Source organism: Budorcas taxicolor, chromosome 18 (genome assembly GCF_023091745.1).
Source record: "Budorcas taxicolor isolate Tak-1 chromosome 18, Takin1.1, whole genome shotgun sequence".
Taxonomy (NCBI): Eukaryota; Metazoa; Chordata; class Mammalia; order Artiodactyla; family Bovidae; genus Budorcas; species Budorcas taxicolor.
Window position 1 is genome coordinate 59,828,679 of NC_068927.1, and position 17,595 is coordinate 59,846,273.

The 17,595-nt window shown below is 40.1% G+C and overlaps 2 protein-coding genes across 2 annotated transcripts in view; both read left to right on the forward strand.

The window, feature by feature from the left end:
* Nucleotides 1–17,595, forward strand: part of LOC128063521 (zinc finger protein 350) — a 442,658-nt gene that overhangs the window by 319,920 nt on the left and 105,143 nt on the right. The gene's annotated exons all lie outside the window — the stretch shown is intronic.
* LOC128063531 (vomeronasal type-1 receptor 4-like) lies at nucleotides 11,354–12,385 on the forward strand. The gene has a single exon (XM_052656309.1). It carries the CDS (start codon nucleotides 11,354–11,356, stop codon nucleotides 12,383–12,385), a length of 1,032 nt encoding a protein of 343 aa, XP_052512269.1.

The window sequence follows — 17,595 nt, forward strand, 5'->3', positions numbered from 1 at the left end:
GCAGAAATAAATGAAAAAGCAACAAAGGAGACTATAGCAAAAATCAACAAACCTAAAACCTGGTTCTTTGAGAAGATAAATAAAATTGAAAAACCATTAGCCAGACTCATCAAGAAAGAAAGGGAGAAGAATCAAATCAACAAAATTAGAAATGAAAATGGAGAAATCACAACAGACAACACAGAAATACAAAGGATCATAAGAGACTACTATCAGCAACTATATAAAATGGGCAACTTGAAAGAAATGCATGAATTCTTAGAAAAGTATAACCTTCCAAAACTGTACCAGGATGAAACAGAAAATCTTAACAGACACATCACAAGCATGGAAATTGAAACTGGAATAAAAAATCTGCCAAGAAGCAAAAGGTCAGGGCCAGATGGCTTCACAGGTGAATTCTACCAAAAATTTAGAGAATAGCTATCACCTATCCTTCTCAAACTCTTCCAGAAAATTGCAGAGGAAGGTAAACTGGCAAACTCATTCTATGAGGCCACCATCACCCTAATGCCAAAACCAGACAAAGATGCCACACAAAAAAGAAAACTACAGGCCATTATCACTGATGAACATAGATGCAAAAAATCCTTAACAAAATCTAGCAAACAGAATCCAGAAACGTATTAAAAAGATCATACATCATAACTAAGTGGGCTTTATCCCAGGGATGAAAGGATTCTTCAATATTTGCAAATAAATGTGATACATCACATTAACAAATTGAAAGATAAAAACCATATGTTTATCTCAATAGATGCAGAGAAAGCCTTTGACAAAATTCAACATCCATTTATGAGAAAATCCCTCTAGAAAGCAGGAACAGAAGGAACATACCTCAACATAATAAAAGCCATATATGGTAAACCCACTGCAAACATTATCCTCAATGGGGAATAATTGAAAGAATTTCTCCTAAGGTCAGGAGCAAGACAAATCTGTCCACTCTTACCACTACTATTCAACACAATTTTGAAAGTTTTAGTCACAGCAATCAGAAAATAAAAAGAAGTAAAAGGAATCCAGATTCAAAAAGAAGTAAAACTCTCACTGTTTGCAGAGGACATGATCCTCTACAGAGAAAACCCTAAAGACACCACCAGAAAATTCCTAGACCTAATCAATAAATATAGTAAAGTTTCAGGATATAAAGTTAACACACAGAAATCCCTTGCATTCCAATACAGTAACAGTGAAAAAACAGAGAGAGAAATTAAGGAAACCATTCCATTTACCATTGTGACAAAAAGAATAAAATACTTAGGAATAAATCTACCTAAAGAAACAAAAGACCTTATATATAGAAAACTATAAAACACTGATGAAAGAAATCAAAGATGACACAAATAAATGGAGAAATATACCTTGTTCATGGATCTGAAGAATCAATATAGTGAAAATGAGTATATCACCCAAAGCAATCTATAGATTCAGTGCAATCCCTATCAAGCTACCAACGGTATTTTTCAGAGAACTAAAACAAACAATTTCACACTTTGTATGGAAATACAAAAAAAAAGAAAGAAAGAAAGAAAGTCAAATAGCCAAAGCAGTCTTGAAAAAGAAGGATGGAACTGGAGGAATCAACCTACTGACTTCAGACTATACTACAAAGCTACACTCATTAAGACAGTATGGTGCTAGAACAAAGACAGAAATATAGATCAATGGAACAAAATAGAAAGCCCAGAGATAAATTCACACACCTATGGACACCTTATTTTTAACAAAGGAGGCAAGAATATACAATGGAGAAAAGACAATCTCTTTAACAAGCGATGCTGGCAAAACTGGTCAACCACTTGTAAAAGAACGAAATTAGAACACTATCTAACACCATACACAGAAATAAACTCAAAATGGATTAAAGATCTAAATGTAAGACAAACTATAAAACTCCTAGAGGAAAACATAGGCAAAACACTCTCTAACATAAATCACAGGAGGATTCTCTATGACCCACCTCCCGGAGTAATGGAAATAAAAGCAAAAATAAACAAATGGGACCCAATTAAATTAAAAGTGTTTCCACAACGAAGTAAACCATAAGCAAGGTGAGAAGACAGTCATCAGAATGGGAGAAAATTATACCAAATGAAACAACTGACAAAGAATTAATCTCAAAAGCATTAATCTCAAGCAGCTCATGCAGTTCAATTCTAGAAAAATAAATGACTCAATCAAAAAATGGGCCAAAGAACTAAATAGACATTTCTCCAAAGAAGACATACAGATGGAAGAAATACATGTAAAGATGCTCAACATCCCTCATTACCAGAGAATGCAAATCAAACCCACAATGAGGTACCATTTCATGCCAGTCAGAATGACTGCCATAAAAAAGTCTACAAACAGTAAATGCTAGAGAGGGTGTGGAGAAAAGGGAACCCTCTTACACTGTTGGTGGGAATGCAAACTAGTACAGCCACTATGGAGAACAGTGTGGAGATTCCTTAAAAAACTGGAAATAGAACTGCCATATGACCCAACAATCCCACTGCTGGGCATACACACTGAGGAAACCAGAATTGAAAGAGACATGTGTACCCGAATGTTCATCAAAGCACTATTTACAATAGCTAGGACATGGGAGCAACCTAGATGTCCATCAGCAGATGAATGGATAAGAAAGCTGTGGTAGATATACACGGTGGAATATTACTCAGCTATTAAAATGCATTTGAATCAGTTCTAATGAGGTGGATGAAACTGGAGCCTATTATACAGAGTGAAGTAAGTGAGAAAGAAAAACACCAATACAGTATACTAATGCATATATATGGAATTTAGAAAGATGGCAACAATGACCCTATATGCGAGACAGCAAAAGAGACACAGATGTAAAGAACAAGCTTTAGGACTCTATGGGAGAAGGCGAGGGTGGGATGATTTGATAGTATATTACTGAAATATGTATACTACCATATATGAATAGATCGACAGTCCAGGTTCAATGCATGAGACAGGGCACTCAGGGCCAGTGCACTGGGATGACCCTGAGGGATGGGATGAGGAGGGAGGTGGGAGGGGGGTTCAGGATGAGATGGGGAACACATGTAAACCCATGGCTGATTCATGTGAATGCATGGCAAGAAACATAGCATGATTGTAAATTAATTAGCCTCCAATTAAATTAATTAAAATTTTATAAAATGGGAATTTTCCAGGGGGGGAAAAAAATCTTGCTGATGAGTGGAGTATGAAACTAGAGGCAGAGCTCCAGAGCCAGCTTCAGAGTTGCTGTCACAGCATCCTTGTATCAGAAAACTTGGCTTTTAATGACTGATTCATTGTCCCATCTCCAGACTGTCCTTGGGAGAAATATGGTAGCTTCCCAGGGGTTCTTAAAGCCACGTGGAGGGCAGAAGGGACAGCTAGGTGTCCTTGGATCCCTAGAGCCCAAAGCCCAAAGCTTCATCTCTGAAAGAAACAATGACCCTAGAAGAGTGAAGTCAGGAAAACATTAAGGACAGAATGAAAAACTGGGATCTCCCACTCCAGACGGTAGTTTTCCTGCCCTATACAGACAATAAAAAATGTGAGCAGGACCATCCATTTCTGCCACCAAAATGGCAAGCTCTTCCAAAACGGTCAGGCATATATTTCAGTGATTTAACCCCAGTAAAGAAATGAGTGGAAATTCCTTTGCAAAAAGGTATAACACAGTCTGCCTCTGACTAATTCCAAATCTTTTCAGCTAGAGCTTTCTTCATGCACAGTAGAGACACTGAAATTCAGAACTCAGGAGCATAAGCCTTTGACTGTGTGGATCACAACAAACTATGGAAAATTCATCAACACATGGGAATACCAGACCACCTTACCTGCCTCCTAAGAAATCTGTATCCAGGTCAGGAGGCAGCAGTTAGAACCAGACATGGAACAATGGACTGGTTCCAAATTGGGAAAGGAGTATGTCAAGGCTGTATATTGTCACCCTGTTTATATAACTTCTATGCAGTGTACGTCAAGCAAAATGCTGGGCTGGATGAAGCACAAGCTGAAATCAAGCTTGCCAGGAGAAATATCAGTAACCTGAGATATGCAGATGACACTACCCTTCTGGCAGAAAGCAAAGAGGAACTGAAGAGCCTCTTGATGAAAGTGAAAGATAACAATGAAAAAGCTGGCTTAAAACTCAATATTCAAAAAACGAAGATCATGGCATCTGGACCCATGACTTCATGGCAATAGAAGGGGAAAAATGGAAACAGTGACAGACTTTTTTTTCTTAGGCTCCAAAATCACTTTACATGGTGACTCACCCATGACATTAAAAAACACTTGCTCCTTGGAAGTAAACTATAACATACTAGGACAGCATATTAAAAAGCAGAGACATTACTTTGCCAGCAAGCTCCATCTAGTCAAAGCTACGGCTTTTCTAGTAGTCATGTATGGATGTGAGAGTTGGGCCATCAAGAAAGCTCAGCGCCAAAGATTTGATGCTTTTGAACCATGGTGTGGGAAAAGACCATTGAGAGTCCCTGGGACTGGAAGGAGATCAATCCAGTCAATTCTAAAGGTAATCAGTCCTGAATGTTCACTGGAAGGACTGATTTTGAAGCTGAAGTTCCAGTACTTTGGCCACCTGACACTAAGAACTGACTCATCGGAAAAGACCCAGATGCTCAGAAAGATTGAAGGCAGGAGGAGAAGGGGACGACAGAAGATGGCATGGTTGGATGTCATCAAAGACTTGATGGACATGAGTTTTACTGAGGTTCATGAGTTGCTGATGCACAGGGAAGCCTGGTGTGCAGAAGTCCATGGGTTGCAAAGAGTTGACTGAGTGACTGAACTGAGGCAATCATTGGCCTAATTCCAGGGGAGAAAAGGGAGTTGAGGTGCAAACCATAAATGCTGGAGAAAGGACAGCTCAAAGATTTGGCTCCAGGCCCAAAGGGAGCCACGGTGGATATGTCAGTGACTAGAAGCCTTCCATATACCAAGAGCAGATGCCATGAGAGTGCTGCAAAGACAGATGAGTGCTCCAGTCAACATTGAAAAGCCACCGCCAAGACCCAAAGATATTCCTTCCCTATCATTTCTGTTCCTCTAGCTCTAACAACAACCTAAGTCTTCACCCAGGATCTAACACTGTACAGTCCAGTGTAGGATCAGAGATGCAGGAAAGATAAGAGGTAGAGCTGTTTTGAGTACAAGAAAGAAGGTCCTGTGCAGGGACTTCCCTGGTGGTCTGGTGGCTAAGACTCCAAGCCCCTATTGCAGAGGGTGTGCAAGTTTGATCCCTAATCGTGGAACTAGATGCCACATGCTCCAACTAATAGTGCCCATGCCACAACTAAGACCCAGCACAGTCAAGTAAATGAATAAATGAACACACACACACACACACACACACACACACACACACAATTCTTATGTCATGCTCAAGTTTAATTCGGTGTTTTTGTTTTTTTTTTTTTTCCCAGAACAAAGCCTGGTAGACTCACAATTGGCTTTGTAAGTGGGTTGGGTGTGGTTGTGGAGAAATCCCTAAGATCAAACAAACTGTTTACAAAGGCAACAGATTTCAGAGTTGTGTAGAAATCCTAATCATTTCAAAATAACCTTCATCATGAAAAATTATGAGCTTCTCTCAAACACATCAGTGGTCTCTTTGGAGATACTCACAGGAGAGTAATTAGCAACTCAAAAAAGTTTTTCAGAAAGATCATTAGCTCCTCAAGCTGGTCCTGTCATTGCCACTTCAAGTGAAATGATAATTGCAGATCTGAAGGAGGATGAGATCACAGCTTCTAAACCTATATCTCAGGGTCTGACTGCCTCCCTCCCACTCACGTCCTGGCTGCCATGACCTTCACCCTGAGCCCAGCATCTTTCTCATACGAAGGTGTCGAGTATTTTGTATTTCAGTCTAAGAGGCAGAGTCTGTAAAGAAGCAGGTCTGAGTAAGTGTTCATGTGTGGAAAAGGGATCTTTCTGTGGGCTGGGGGTAGAGTGGGAACAGATCCAGTGGCAAAGCAGGTCAGGAAAGCAGAACAATTCCTTAGGAGAGAATTTAGATAAAGCAAGATCAAGATCTTTGTTGTTCAGTAGCTCAGTTGTGTCCAACTCTTTGTAACCCCATGGACTGGAGCACATCAGGATTTGCTTTCCTTCACTATCTCTTAGAGTTTGCTCAGACTCATGTCCATCGAGTCGGTGATGCCATCCACCCATCTCATCCTCTGTCCTCCCCTTTTTCTCCTGCCTTCAATCTTTCCCAGCATCAGGTAACACTGAACTTGATAGCTCCTAAAGCTAATTTGTGAAACTCTTATTGTGGAGGACTCACAGGAACAATCCTAATGATAATAATGTGGAATCATTTTTGAAAGTATGTATCTTGGTTGCAGCATGTGAACTATTAGTTGCAGCCTGTGAGATCCATTTTCCTAACCAGAAACCAAACCCAGGCTCCCTGCATTTGGAGGACAGAGTCTTAGCCACTGGACCACCAGGGAAGTGCCAAAAGATCATCTTCAAGGAGCTTAAGGGTTGTATTTTTAACATCAATCTGTTGTAATGTTACCTTTCAGAAATTCTAGATTAATTTTAACTTTATTTTAGAAGTGTTATCATGCTACCTCTATGCTTTCCATAAAGACTAGGATAGAAAAGTAACGATTTTCTAATCCTCTACAGAAAGCATGAATATGATTTTGTTTGAAGAACAGAAATGAATATATATATATATATATATATATATATAGATATATATAGATATAGATCGGTAGGCATATAACGTGCTTACTAGACATAGCAATCGTGTCTTTTCTGAAACATTTGGGGTCTGATGACAATGGCGAGATTGCTATCCCTCTTCAAGATAGAGAAGCAGCTTTTAAGGAAAAGGCAGCTTTATAATGGTGAGTTTTGGAATATACTTATCAGGACCAAATGTATCTTCTCATATGTTGTCTAATCTCATAATATTCTAACACCAATTCCAAGCACACATTCATTTCTTTACGGTTTCACTTTTGCAACACACAAAAGTCAATATTCTCCAGATTGTACTTTGCATGGGTCTAGTATGTTAATATTCTTCACAAATCTTGTTATATTGTAGTCTCACTAAACCTCGATTTTAAAAAGACCTAAGCATTTAGATCAAAAAAATTTATTTCATTTCTATCCTACACTCATGTATCATATAGTAGTACTACATGGTTCATAGTTTATTAAACAAAGTAATATTGTCCAAGACTTTTTTTGATTGATACCGTAGCTAATTTGTGCCTGGTATGTTAGGAATGCATCTTTCTGTTGCAAAACTTACACTGAGGAAACCTTGCACCCATTAAATCCATTATGGACAGGAGGCACTTTCCTATAGGATTGTGTGTGTTTGTGTGTGTGTATGTGTTGGTGGCTCAGTTTGTAACCCCTGGGCTATAGCTCACCAGGCTCCTCTGTTCATAGGATTTCCCAGGCAAGAATATTGGAAGGGGATTCCATTTCTGAATCCAGGGAATCCTTTTTGATATGTTATTGACCTACAGAATAAATACTTATGCAGATATGGAAACTTTTCTACAACAAGAATTTTAATATATAAACACAATGGAATAAACTCCAATACTCTGGCCACCTGATGCAAACAACTGACTCATTGGAAAAGACCCTGATGCTGGGAAAGACTGAAGGCAGGCGTAGAAGGGGACGACAGAGGGTGAAATGATTGGATGGCATTACCAACTCAATGGACATGAATTTGAGGAAGATCCAGGAGCTGGTTATGGACAGGGAGGCCTGGTGTGCTGCCGTCCTGGGGGTTACCAAGAGTAGGACACGACTGAACGACTAAACTGAACTGATAGAATAAACTATATGATATAAAAACAAAACTAAATTTCACAATGGATTTTTCAAAAACACAGCTGATGTGTTTGGTTGGTTCATCACAGTGATTAGGACACTGTCTTGGACTCAGCCTACCAGGTTCTTACCACCACTCAGCCTGTAATCAGCATGTGAATTTAGAAAGATCCCTTGACCTCTCTGTACCTAGGATCTCCTTATCTTTGCAATAAATCAGTCTCAGTACCTACCCTATGCAGTTATGAACATCAAACAACTGGCAGAATGGCCTCTAGGGAGTTGGCAACAACAATGTTGTGCTCCTGTCAGACTTTAGTTGGAATCCTGGGTGCTTCCTCTCTTACCTTAATCTCTTCCTTTATCACAACAAACGTGGGTTGAAGTTCACAGATTTGACCTTCAGGCAGGGACTGTACTTGCTTTATGGTCATTCCCTTTAAAGACATCTCTGTGTCAATGGCAGCCTTTAACTGAAGCTTGTCTTCAGTGATTTTGCCATGCAAATGTGTTCTCTATGTCCTCAAAGCTGGTAGGGTGTGTCCATTGGCCCTCCTGGCCCCTTAAGGGTCTCCAGCCATCAAGATCAGCCCCTGGAAATCCAGGTGGGTGGAATTTAAAGCAAAAGCTCCCAAGGAGGGGACTTCCCTGTGGTCCAGAGGTTAAGACTGTACTCTCAATGCAGGGGGTCCAGGTTCAATCCCTGGTCAGGGAACTAGAAGCCACATGCCATATCTGAGAGTTTATGTGCCATAACTAAGAGTTTGCATGGCATTAACTAAGACCTGGTGCAGGCAAATAAATAAATAATAAGATGAAATATATAATATAATTTAACAACAACAACAACAAAAAAACACTCCTGAGCATATTTGCATCTCCACTTTGCACTACTGGAGAGTATATAACTTCTTTCTCAAGCTTTCTGTATGAAAACTGTGTCTACTATTCATTATACTTCCTGGTCTTTAGGACAAGATTGTATGGTCACAAGTCGTATCTTTCTGTACACAGTATTTTCCCCATGGATATAATGCCAAATGGAGCAAAAATCAACACAAAGCATGAAGACTTAGGATACTGCTCTGTTGAATTTTATGATAAAATCAGTGATTCACTGTATGTAGCAGTGTTACTATTCTCTGATGTTTCATTGTTGGAGTTATGATCTGGGCTTAGAGCTCCTCTTCTTCACAGACACAGGCAGCAAAAGAGACACATTCACAGAAACAGCCTTTCACAAGCTTGTTCCACATTTTTTGATAATACATGTTTGTTTGTTTTTATTTTTAATTAAAGACATGTTCCCAGGTTATGAATGTATAATATCTCAGTGAAGTTTCAGGAATTATTGCACATCTGGAGATCACAACTAGATCAAGAAACACAATGTTCTCAGTTTCCATGAAACTCTTGTGCCCCTTCTAACTCACTATTTCCAAGACTATAGCTTTGTTGGGTATATTTGTAGGCCTGGATTATTAGGTACAGGTTTACAACTATTATGACATTTAATATTAGATCACTTTGCCTGTCTCGGCCTTCACATGAAAAATATCATACAGCTTCTTTCATTTGGACTTTTGTCCTCCATTCCTTTATATCTTTGTGAATATATCTTTATTGTTTTATATTATTGTTGATTTTTCATTATCATTAATATATAGGACTTCATTGTGTGACTATCAAAGGATTAACTGATCATTCAGCTGTTAATGGGTACGTGGGTATTAAGAGTTAGGGGCTATTACAAGTAATGATTAGGGCTCTCATTACTTTGCCGACTAAGGTCCATCTAGTCAAGGCTATGGTTTTCCCAGTGGTTATGTATAGATGTGAGAGTTGGACTGTGAAGAAGGCTGAGCGCCGAAGAATGGATGCTTTTGAACTGCGGTGTTGGAGAAGACTCTTGAGAGTCCGTTGGACTGCAAGGAGATCCAACCAGTCCATTCTGAAGGAGATCAGCCCTGGGAGTTCTTTGGAAGGAATGATGCTAAAGCTGAAACTCCAGTACTTTGACCACCTCATGCGAAGAGTTGACTCATTGGAAAAGACTCTGATGCTAGGAGGGATTGAGGGCAGGAGGAGAAGGGGACGACAGAGGATGAAATGGCTGGATGGCATCACTGACTCGATGGATGTGAGTCTGAGTGAACTCCAGGAGTTGGTGATGGACAGGGAGGCCTGGCGTGCTGCGATTCATGGTGTCACAAAGAGTCGGACGCGACTGACTGAACTGAACTGAACTGATAAATTCTATTAATATAACTAATCTTTGGGTGATATATGTACTAAATATTGTTGAATATATTCATAGAAGTGGATTTCTTGGAGCAGGATTACATCTGATCTGCTAAGTAGATACCACAGTTTTCCAAAATGTGTGTACCAATTTGAACACCCACCATCAGTGTATGAGATTCTTGGTTCATCCACAGCTATGCCAAAACTTGGCATTTTTGTCATTTTTCTTTCAGATTTCTTGATGGTATTTGATGACATATAGGTAGTGGTTACATTTTAATTGACCTGATTGCCAAGGATGTGGCATATTTTTCCACATGTCTTATCCGTTGAATAAATTCTTTCTCAAGGATTCTCTTTGAAGACTCTGTCCACTGTTTATTCTATCTTTGGGTTTTTAGGACATGCTTGTGTGATTTTAAGTTGTATCTGTGTCTGTGTGTGTCTTGATGAGATCCAGTCTTAATTTTAATGTGCGCAAAAGTTATTTCACCATATGTTTTACATATACTGTGTTCTTTAGTATATATAAATATTTATTTATTTAGTTGCACTGGGTCTTGGTTGCATCATGTGGTAACTATGTTGTATCACGCACGATCTTTTGTTGTGGTGCACAGACCCTCTAGTTGCAGATCCCAGGCTTAGAAACCCCATGGCATATAGGGTCTTAGTTGCCCAAACAGGTATCAAACCTGTGTCTCCTACATTGCAAGGCAGTTTCTTAACCACCGGACAACCAGGGAAGTACCTTTAGCATATATTTTAAATTGTTAGACCCTAGAATAACTCCTGTCTTTTTTTCTAAAATAATACATTATCTTCTTTAAATACCAGCTGAGCCACATGAGAAGCCCAAGAATTCTGAAGTGGGTATTCTTGGAGTGGGTAAGACTATCCCTTCTTTAGCGGATCTTCCTGACCCATGAACCGAACTGGAGTCTCCTGCATTGCATACAGATTCTTTACCAACTGAGCCATCAGGGAAACCCCTACAATAATATATTATCTTCTTAAAATTTAGAAGAGAATGCGTTTAGAGTTGACCTCTTTTATGATGAGGGCAGTGATGGAGATTTTTTTTCTTCAGTAAGCTTCTCCTTAAAAGTTGGTTTTATACTATCTTTCAATTTACTTTCACTTGTCATTGCTTCCTCCAGGTTACAACCGCTTCATCCTTCCTGCTGACTTCTTTGTAAAATAGACTGATTTCTCTCATCATCATTTCCCCACATGAAGCCTTGGAAATTTCACAAAAGCACACAAGGAAAGTTGTCTCTTGATGTCACAAATTTATATGAGCCATTCTGGTCTGAGGAATCACTGTTGCCATCATATAAAGGGGAGTATCTTGAATGACACAACAGCCTCCAGCCAACTGGCCTTTGGAATAACCTTCTTGTTACAGACTGTGCTTGGAATCTGGGGCAATTTCTCCCTTCTGTACCGTTACTTTTTTCTTTACCACACTCAGTGTAGGTTGAGGGTCACAGATTTGATTTGCAAGCACCTGACTATAGCCAACATTTTGGTCATTCTCTCGAAAGGAGTCCCTCAGACAATTACAACTTTGAGGTTGAAATATTTTGCCAGTGATTTTGCCTGCAAACTTATTTTGTATTTTGAGAGAGTGGGCAGGAGTATGTCCATTAGCACCACCTGCCTCTTGAGTGTGTTTCAGACCATCACAATCAGCCCAAAGAACTCCTGTTGGAAGAATCTTAAAGTCAAAGCCCAAAAGTACATTGCCTTCTCCATTTCCTTCTGCTGGATCCAGTGCATGTTTGTAAATCTCTTTTTTCCTCTGTATGCATTATATGTTTCTGGCAAATGGCACAGCACAAACATGACAAATACAAGAGATTCAGAGTACTGTGCTGCCACAGATCTTGAGAACATCTCAGGCTCAATATATACAGCTTTGGTCGTGTTCCCTGAAGTTTCATTTTCTGTGCTCATCTTCTGGGCCAGTGGCTCCATGATTCTCACCCTGTACAGACACAGTCAGAGAGTCCAGTATATTCACAAGGCTAGTGTGTCTCCCAGACTCCCCGCTGAGTCCAGAGCCACCCAAAGCATCCTACTCTTGGCGAGCACCTTCATGTGTTTCCACACCCTGTCCTGCATCTTTAACATTACTCTTGCTCTTTTTCATAATCCCAGTTGGTGGTTGGTGTATACAACTGGCCTGATTAATGTGTGTTTTCCCTTTATCAGCCCCTTTCTGCTCATGAACCGTGACTCCATCATATCCAGTCTCTGCTTTCTGTACATGAAGAACTCAGTATCCCCTGATCTTATCAGAAAAATGTAAATTTACGTTTTTAAAATTTTATCAAGGCATAGTTGATTTATAGTGTTGTCTTTGTTCCGGGTATATGAAAAAGTGAATCAGTTATCCAGATGTGTGTATCTACTCTTTTTAGATCCTTTCTCATGTAGGCCATTACAGAGGATTGAATAGAGTTCCCCATGCTTTGCAGTAGGTCACTTCTTTTTTGTTGTAAACCAGGCCTCTGGGCATGTGGGACTTGGTTCCCAGTGATTGAACCCCTTCTCTCTGCTTAGAAAGGGCTTAGTCTTAAGCATGGGACTGTCTGAGAAGTCTCCACTAGGTCCTTAGTAGGTACCTATTTTATATATTGTAGTGTATATATGGGGCTTCCCTGGTGCCTGGGTGTTAAAGGATCCAACTGGGAATGTAGGAGACTCCAGTTCGATTCCTGGGTCGGGAAGATCCCACATGCCACAGGGCAACTAAGCCCATGCACCACAATACTGAGCCTATGTGCCTAGAGCCTGTGCTCTGCAAGGGAAACCACCACAGTGAGGAGCCCATGCTTACTGAAACTAGAAAAAGCCCGCATGCAACAGCCAAGACCCAGCACAGCCTAAATAAATAAATAAAATTCCACTTGTGATCCTTTAGTGTATAAAGGGTAAGGGTTTTCCAGGCATATTTTATATGCCTAAGATATTTGCAGCATGGTCTCAAATGTAGAAACAATCCATGAGCAAGACTTAGCCCAGTTTAAATGAGGGCTTTTTTTGGTTTGTTTTTTGTTTTGGTTTTTTAATTTAGATATTCTTTTAAAAATTGAAGTATATGTTATCTTAGTTTCAAGTGTAGACAGCAAAATGACTCACTATATATATGTATTTTTTTTTCTTTTTCAGATTCTTTCCCTTATAGATTATTACAAAATATTGAATGCAGTCCCTGTGTTGTACATTAGGTCTTTGTCCCTTATCTATTTTATATATAGTAGTGTGTATATCTGGAGAAGGCAATGGCACCCCACTCCAGTACTCTTGCCTGGAAAAGCCCATGGACGGAGGAGCCTGGTAGGCTGCAGTCCATGGGGTCGCCAAGAATCGGACACGACTGAGCGACTTTACTTTCACTTTTCACTTTCATACATTGGAGAAGGAACTGGCAGCCCACTCCAGTGTTCTTGCTTGGAGAATCCCAGGGACGGGGGAGCCTGATGGGCTGCCGTCTATGGGGTCGCACAGAGTCAGACACGACTGAAGTGACTTAGCAGTAGCAGTGTGTATATGGTAATTCCAACTTCCTAAATTGTCCTTCCTCCCTCTTTTCCCTTTTGATAATCACAAGTTTCTCTTCTATGTTTGAGTATCTTTCTGTTTTGTAAATAAGCTTATTTGTATCTTCTTTTGAAAAAAAGATTCCACATATAAGTGATATTACATGCTATTTGTTTTTCTCTATACAGCTTACTTCATTTAGTATGATAATCCCTAGGTCCATCCATGGTGCTGCAAATGGCATTATTTCATTCTTTTTAATGGCTGAGTAATATTCTATTGTGTTTATATACCATATCTTCTTTATCCATTAATCAGGTGATGGACATTTAGGTTGTTACCATGTCTTAGCTACTGTAAACAGTGCTGCTGTGAACATTGGGATGAATGTATCTTTCCAAATTATAGTTTCCTCTGGATATATGCCCAGGGGTGGGACTGCTGGATCATATGGCATTAATTGCTCTAAGATTTTTTAAGGAAACTGCAGGCTATTCTTGATAGCGGCTGAACCAATTTACATTTCCACCAACAATGAAGGAGAATTCCCTTTTCTCCACACCCTCTCCAGCATTTATAATCTGTAGACATTTTGATGATAGCTATTCTGACCAGTGTAAGGTGTTATCTCACTAACTTTGATTTGCATTTCTCTAATAATTAGTGATGTTGAGCATTTTTTCATGAGCCTGTTGGCCACATGTATACTTTGAAGAAATATCTATTTGGATCTTTCCCCACTTTTTGATTGGGTTGTTTGAATTTCTGATATTGAGTTGTTTGAGCTGTTTGTATATTTTGCAGATTAATCCTTTGTCAATTGCATCATTTGCAAATATTTTTTCCCATTCTGTACATTGCCTTTCTGATAGCAGGAATATTTTTGTTTGTTTCATGGGGTGGGCACCAGCCTCTCTCATGTTATAAGTCGGCTGGGGCTTTAGGCAGTGTAGTATCAGGCTGGCTTCTGGAGGAACTGGAGATAATAGGATTAGCCTGATTCAGAAGAACTGAGAACTAAAGCTCAGCCACACAGACAGATCCTGATGGAGCTCAAGTAAAACACTCTGGGCACCTGGGCTTGGGTGAAGATCCTTGGTGGCCATACTCCCTGTGTCATCAGGTATTAATGCCAGGAAAATGACATAGCATCACTTCATGGGGAGAGGAAAACTAAAGCTCCAATTTGACTATTTTTTCTGAACTCTGACCCATGCATCTCTTCCATTGACAGATGTCATTTTTTTAGTCGCTCTGTTGTGTCCAGCTCTTTATGACCCCAAGGACTATAGCCCACCAGGCTCCTTTCTCCGTGGAATCCTCCAGGCAAGAATACTGGAGTGGGTTGCCATTCCCTTCTCAAGGAGATCTTCCCAACCCAGGGATTGAACCCAGGTATCCTGCATTGCAGGGGAATGAATTCCTGACTGTCTGATCCCCCAGGGAATATATCTTTACCCTGTAATCAACCATTACAGTGAGTGGACCAGCTCTCAGTGAGTGCTGAGTCCTTCTAGAGAATTATTAAAACTGAATGTGGGTTTGGGAATCCCCACACTTGCAGTTAGCATCAAAAACAGGTGTGGCCTGACTGATGATGTTTCACTCTTAAACTTCTCAGTTGGACTGAAAGCTGTCACAGGGGAAATGGATAGTGGGCCTTGTTCAGATTGTGTGTCTTCCTGCTGGAAAGTGAAAAGAGTGATTTTGCCCCTTAAAGTTGTCGTCTCATCATTTATTGCATAACCAATGAGTGCTCCTTAATGAAATTGCAAAAAAGACCTCTGGTAACCATTCAGTACTGATGAATGCAGACAGCAGCCTGGCTATAGTTAAAAGAACAGCAGAGGACTTCACTGGTGTCCAGTGGTTTAGAATCCACCTGTCAATGCAGAGGACATGGGCTCGATCCCTGGTCCAGGAAGATACCACAGGCCACGGGACAGCTAAGCCTGTGCACCACAATTACTCAAGACCATGGGTCTAGAGCCCATGCTCTGGAAGAGTAGAAGCCACCACAATGAGAAGTCCACTCACCGCAATAAGAGAGATGCCCCCATTCACCACAACTAGAGAAAGGCCATGTGCATCAGTGAAGACCCAGCACAACCAAAAATACATTAAAAAAAAAAAAAAAAAGGACAGTTGATACTGCCTGCTAAACCATCTGATCCTGGTGTTTTCATTTGTAAGGGGCACTTTTAGATATATCCCTCTGTCTTCTGTAAATATTTCTCTGTTTGCACTTCATATCAGTGTTGGGATCTGTATTGATAAAGAAAAATATCCTAGAAAATGTCTATTATCACCATATCCATTTTTTTTTTTGTTTGTTTGTTTGTTTCCAGGTTTCACACCTGGAATTTATTTTGTTTGTTTGTTGTTTTTTTTTTTTTTTTTTTATTTTTTTTTTTTTTTAATTTTAAAATCTTTAATTCTTACATCCATATCCATTTTAATTTTCATTAATACAAATTGTACAAATAAGGTCAATGATTTCTTTTTCTTAACTTTTAATTTTATATTGGAGTATGGCCAATTAATGGGGCTTCCTAGGTGGCACTAGTGGTAAAGAACCTGCCTGCCAATGCAGGAGACTTGGTTCAATCCCTGAGTCAGGAAGATTCACTGGAGGAGGGCATAGCAACCCACTCCAGTATTCTTGCCTGGAGAATCCCATGGACAGAAGAGCCTGGCAGGCTATAGTCCATAGGGTTGCAAAGTGTCAGACACAACTGAAGTGACTTAGCACACACATAACCAATTAACAGGGTTGTGATACTTTCAGATGAACAGGGAAGTGACTCAGCCATACATATACATGTCTCCATTCTCCCAAGACAGTGATTTCTAATGTAAGCTATTGACATATTTTCAGTTCAGTTCAGTCGCTCAGTCATGTCCGACTCTTTGCGACCCCATGAATCGCAGCATGTGAGGCCCCCCTGTCCATCACCAACTCCCGGAGTTCACTCAGACTTATGTCCATCGAGTCAGTGATGCCATCCAGCCATCTCATCCTCTGTCGTCCCCTTCTCCTCCTGCCCTCAATCCCTCCCAGCATCAGAGTCTTTTCCAATGAGTCAACTCTTCACATGAGGTGGCCAAAGTACTGGAGCTTCAGCTTTAGCATCATTCCTTCCAAAGAGCACCCAGGGTTGATCTCCTTCAGAATGGACTGGTTGGATCTCCTTGCAGTCCAACGGACTCTCAAGAGTCTTCTCCAACACCACAGTTCAAAAGCATCAATTCTTCAGTGCTCAGCCTTCTTCACAGTCCAACTCTCATATACATACATGACCACAGGAAAAACCATAGCTTTGACTAGACGGACCTTAGTCGGCAAAGTAATGTCTCTGCTTTTTAATATACTGTCTAGGTTGGTCATAACTTTTCTTCCAAGGAATAAGCATCTTTTAATTTCATGGCTGCAGTCACCATCTGCAGTGATTTTGGAGCCCAGAAAAATAAAGTCTGACACTGTTTCCACTGTTTCCCCATCTATTTCCCATGAAGTGATGGGACCGGATGCCATGATCTTTGTTTTCTGAATGTTGAGCTTTAAGCCAACTTTTTCACTCTCCTCTTTCACTTTCAAGAGGCTTTTTAGTTCCTCTTCACTTTCTGCCATAAGGGTGGTATCATCTGCATATCTGAGGTTATTGATATTTCTCCTGACAATCTTGATTCCAGCTTGTGTTTCTTCCAGCCCAGGGTTTTTCATGATGTACTCTGCATAGAAGTTAAATAAGCAGGGTGACAATATACAGCCTTGACGTCCTCCTTTTCCCATTTGGAACCAGTCTGTTGTTCCATGTTCTGTTCTAACTGTTGCTTCCTGACTTGCATACAGATTTCTCAAGAGGCAGGTCAGTTGGTCTTTAGGAACACCATAATCAACTAGACATCATATGTTTTTGGAAGTCAGACTATTCTGATTGCTGCTTCAACTCTGCTCCCCATTGTGATAATCAC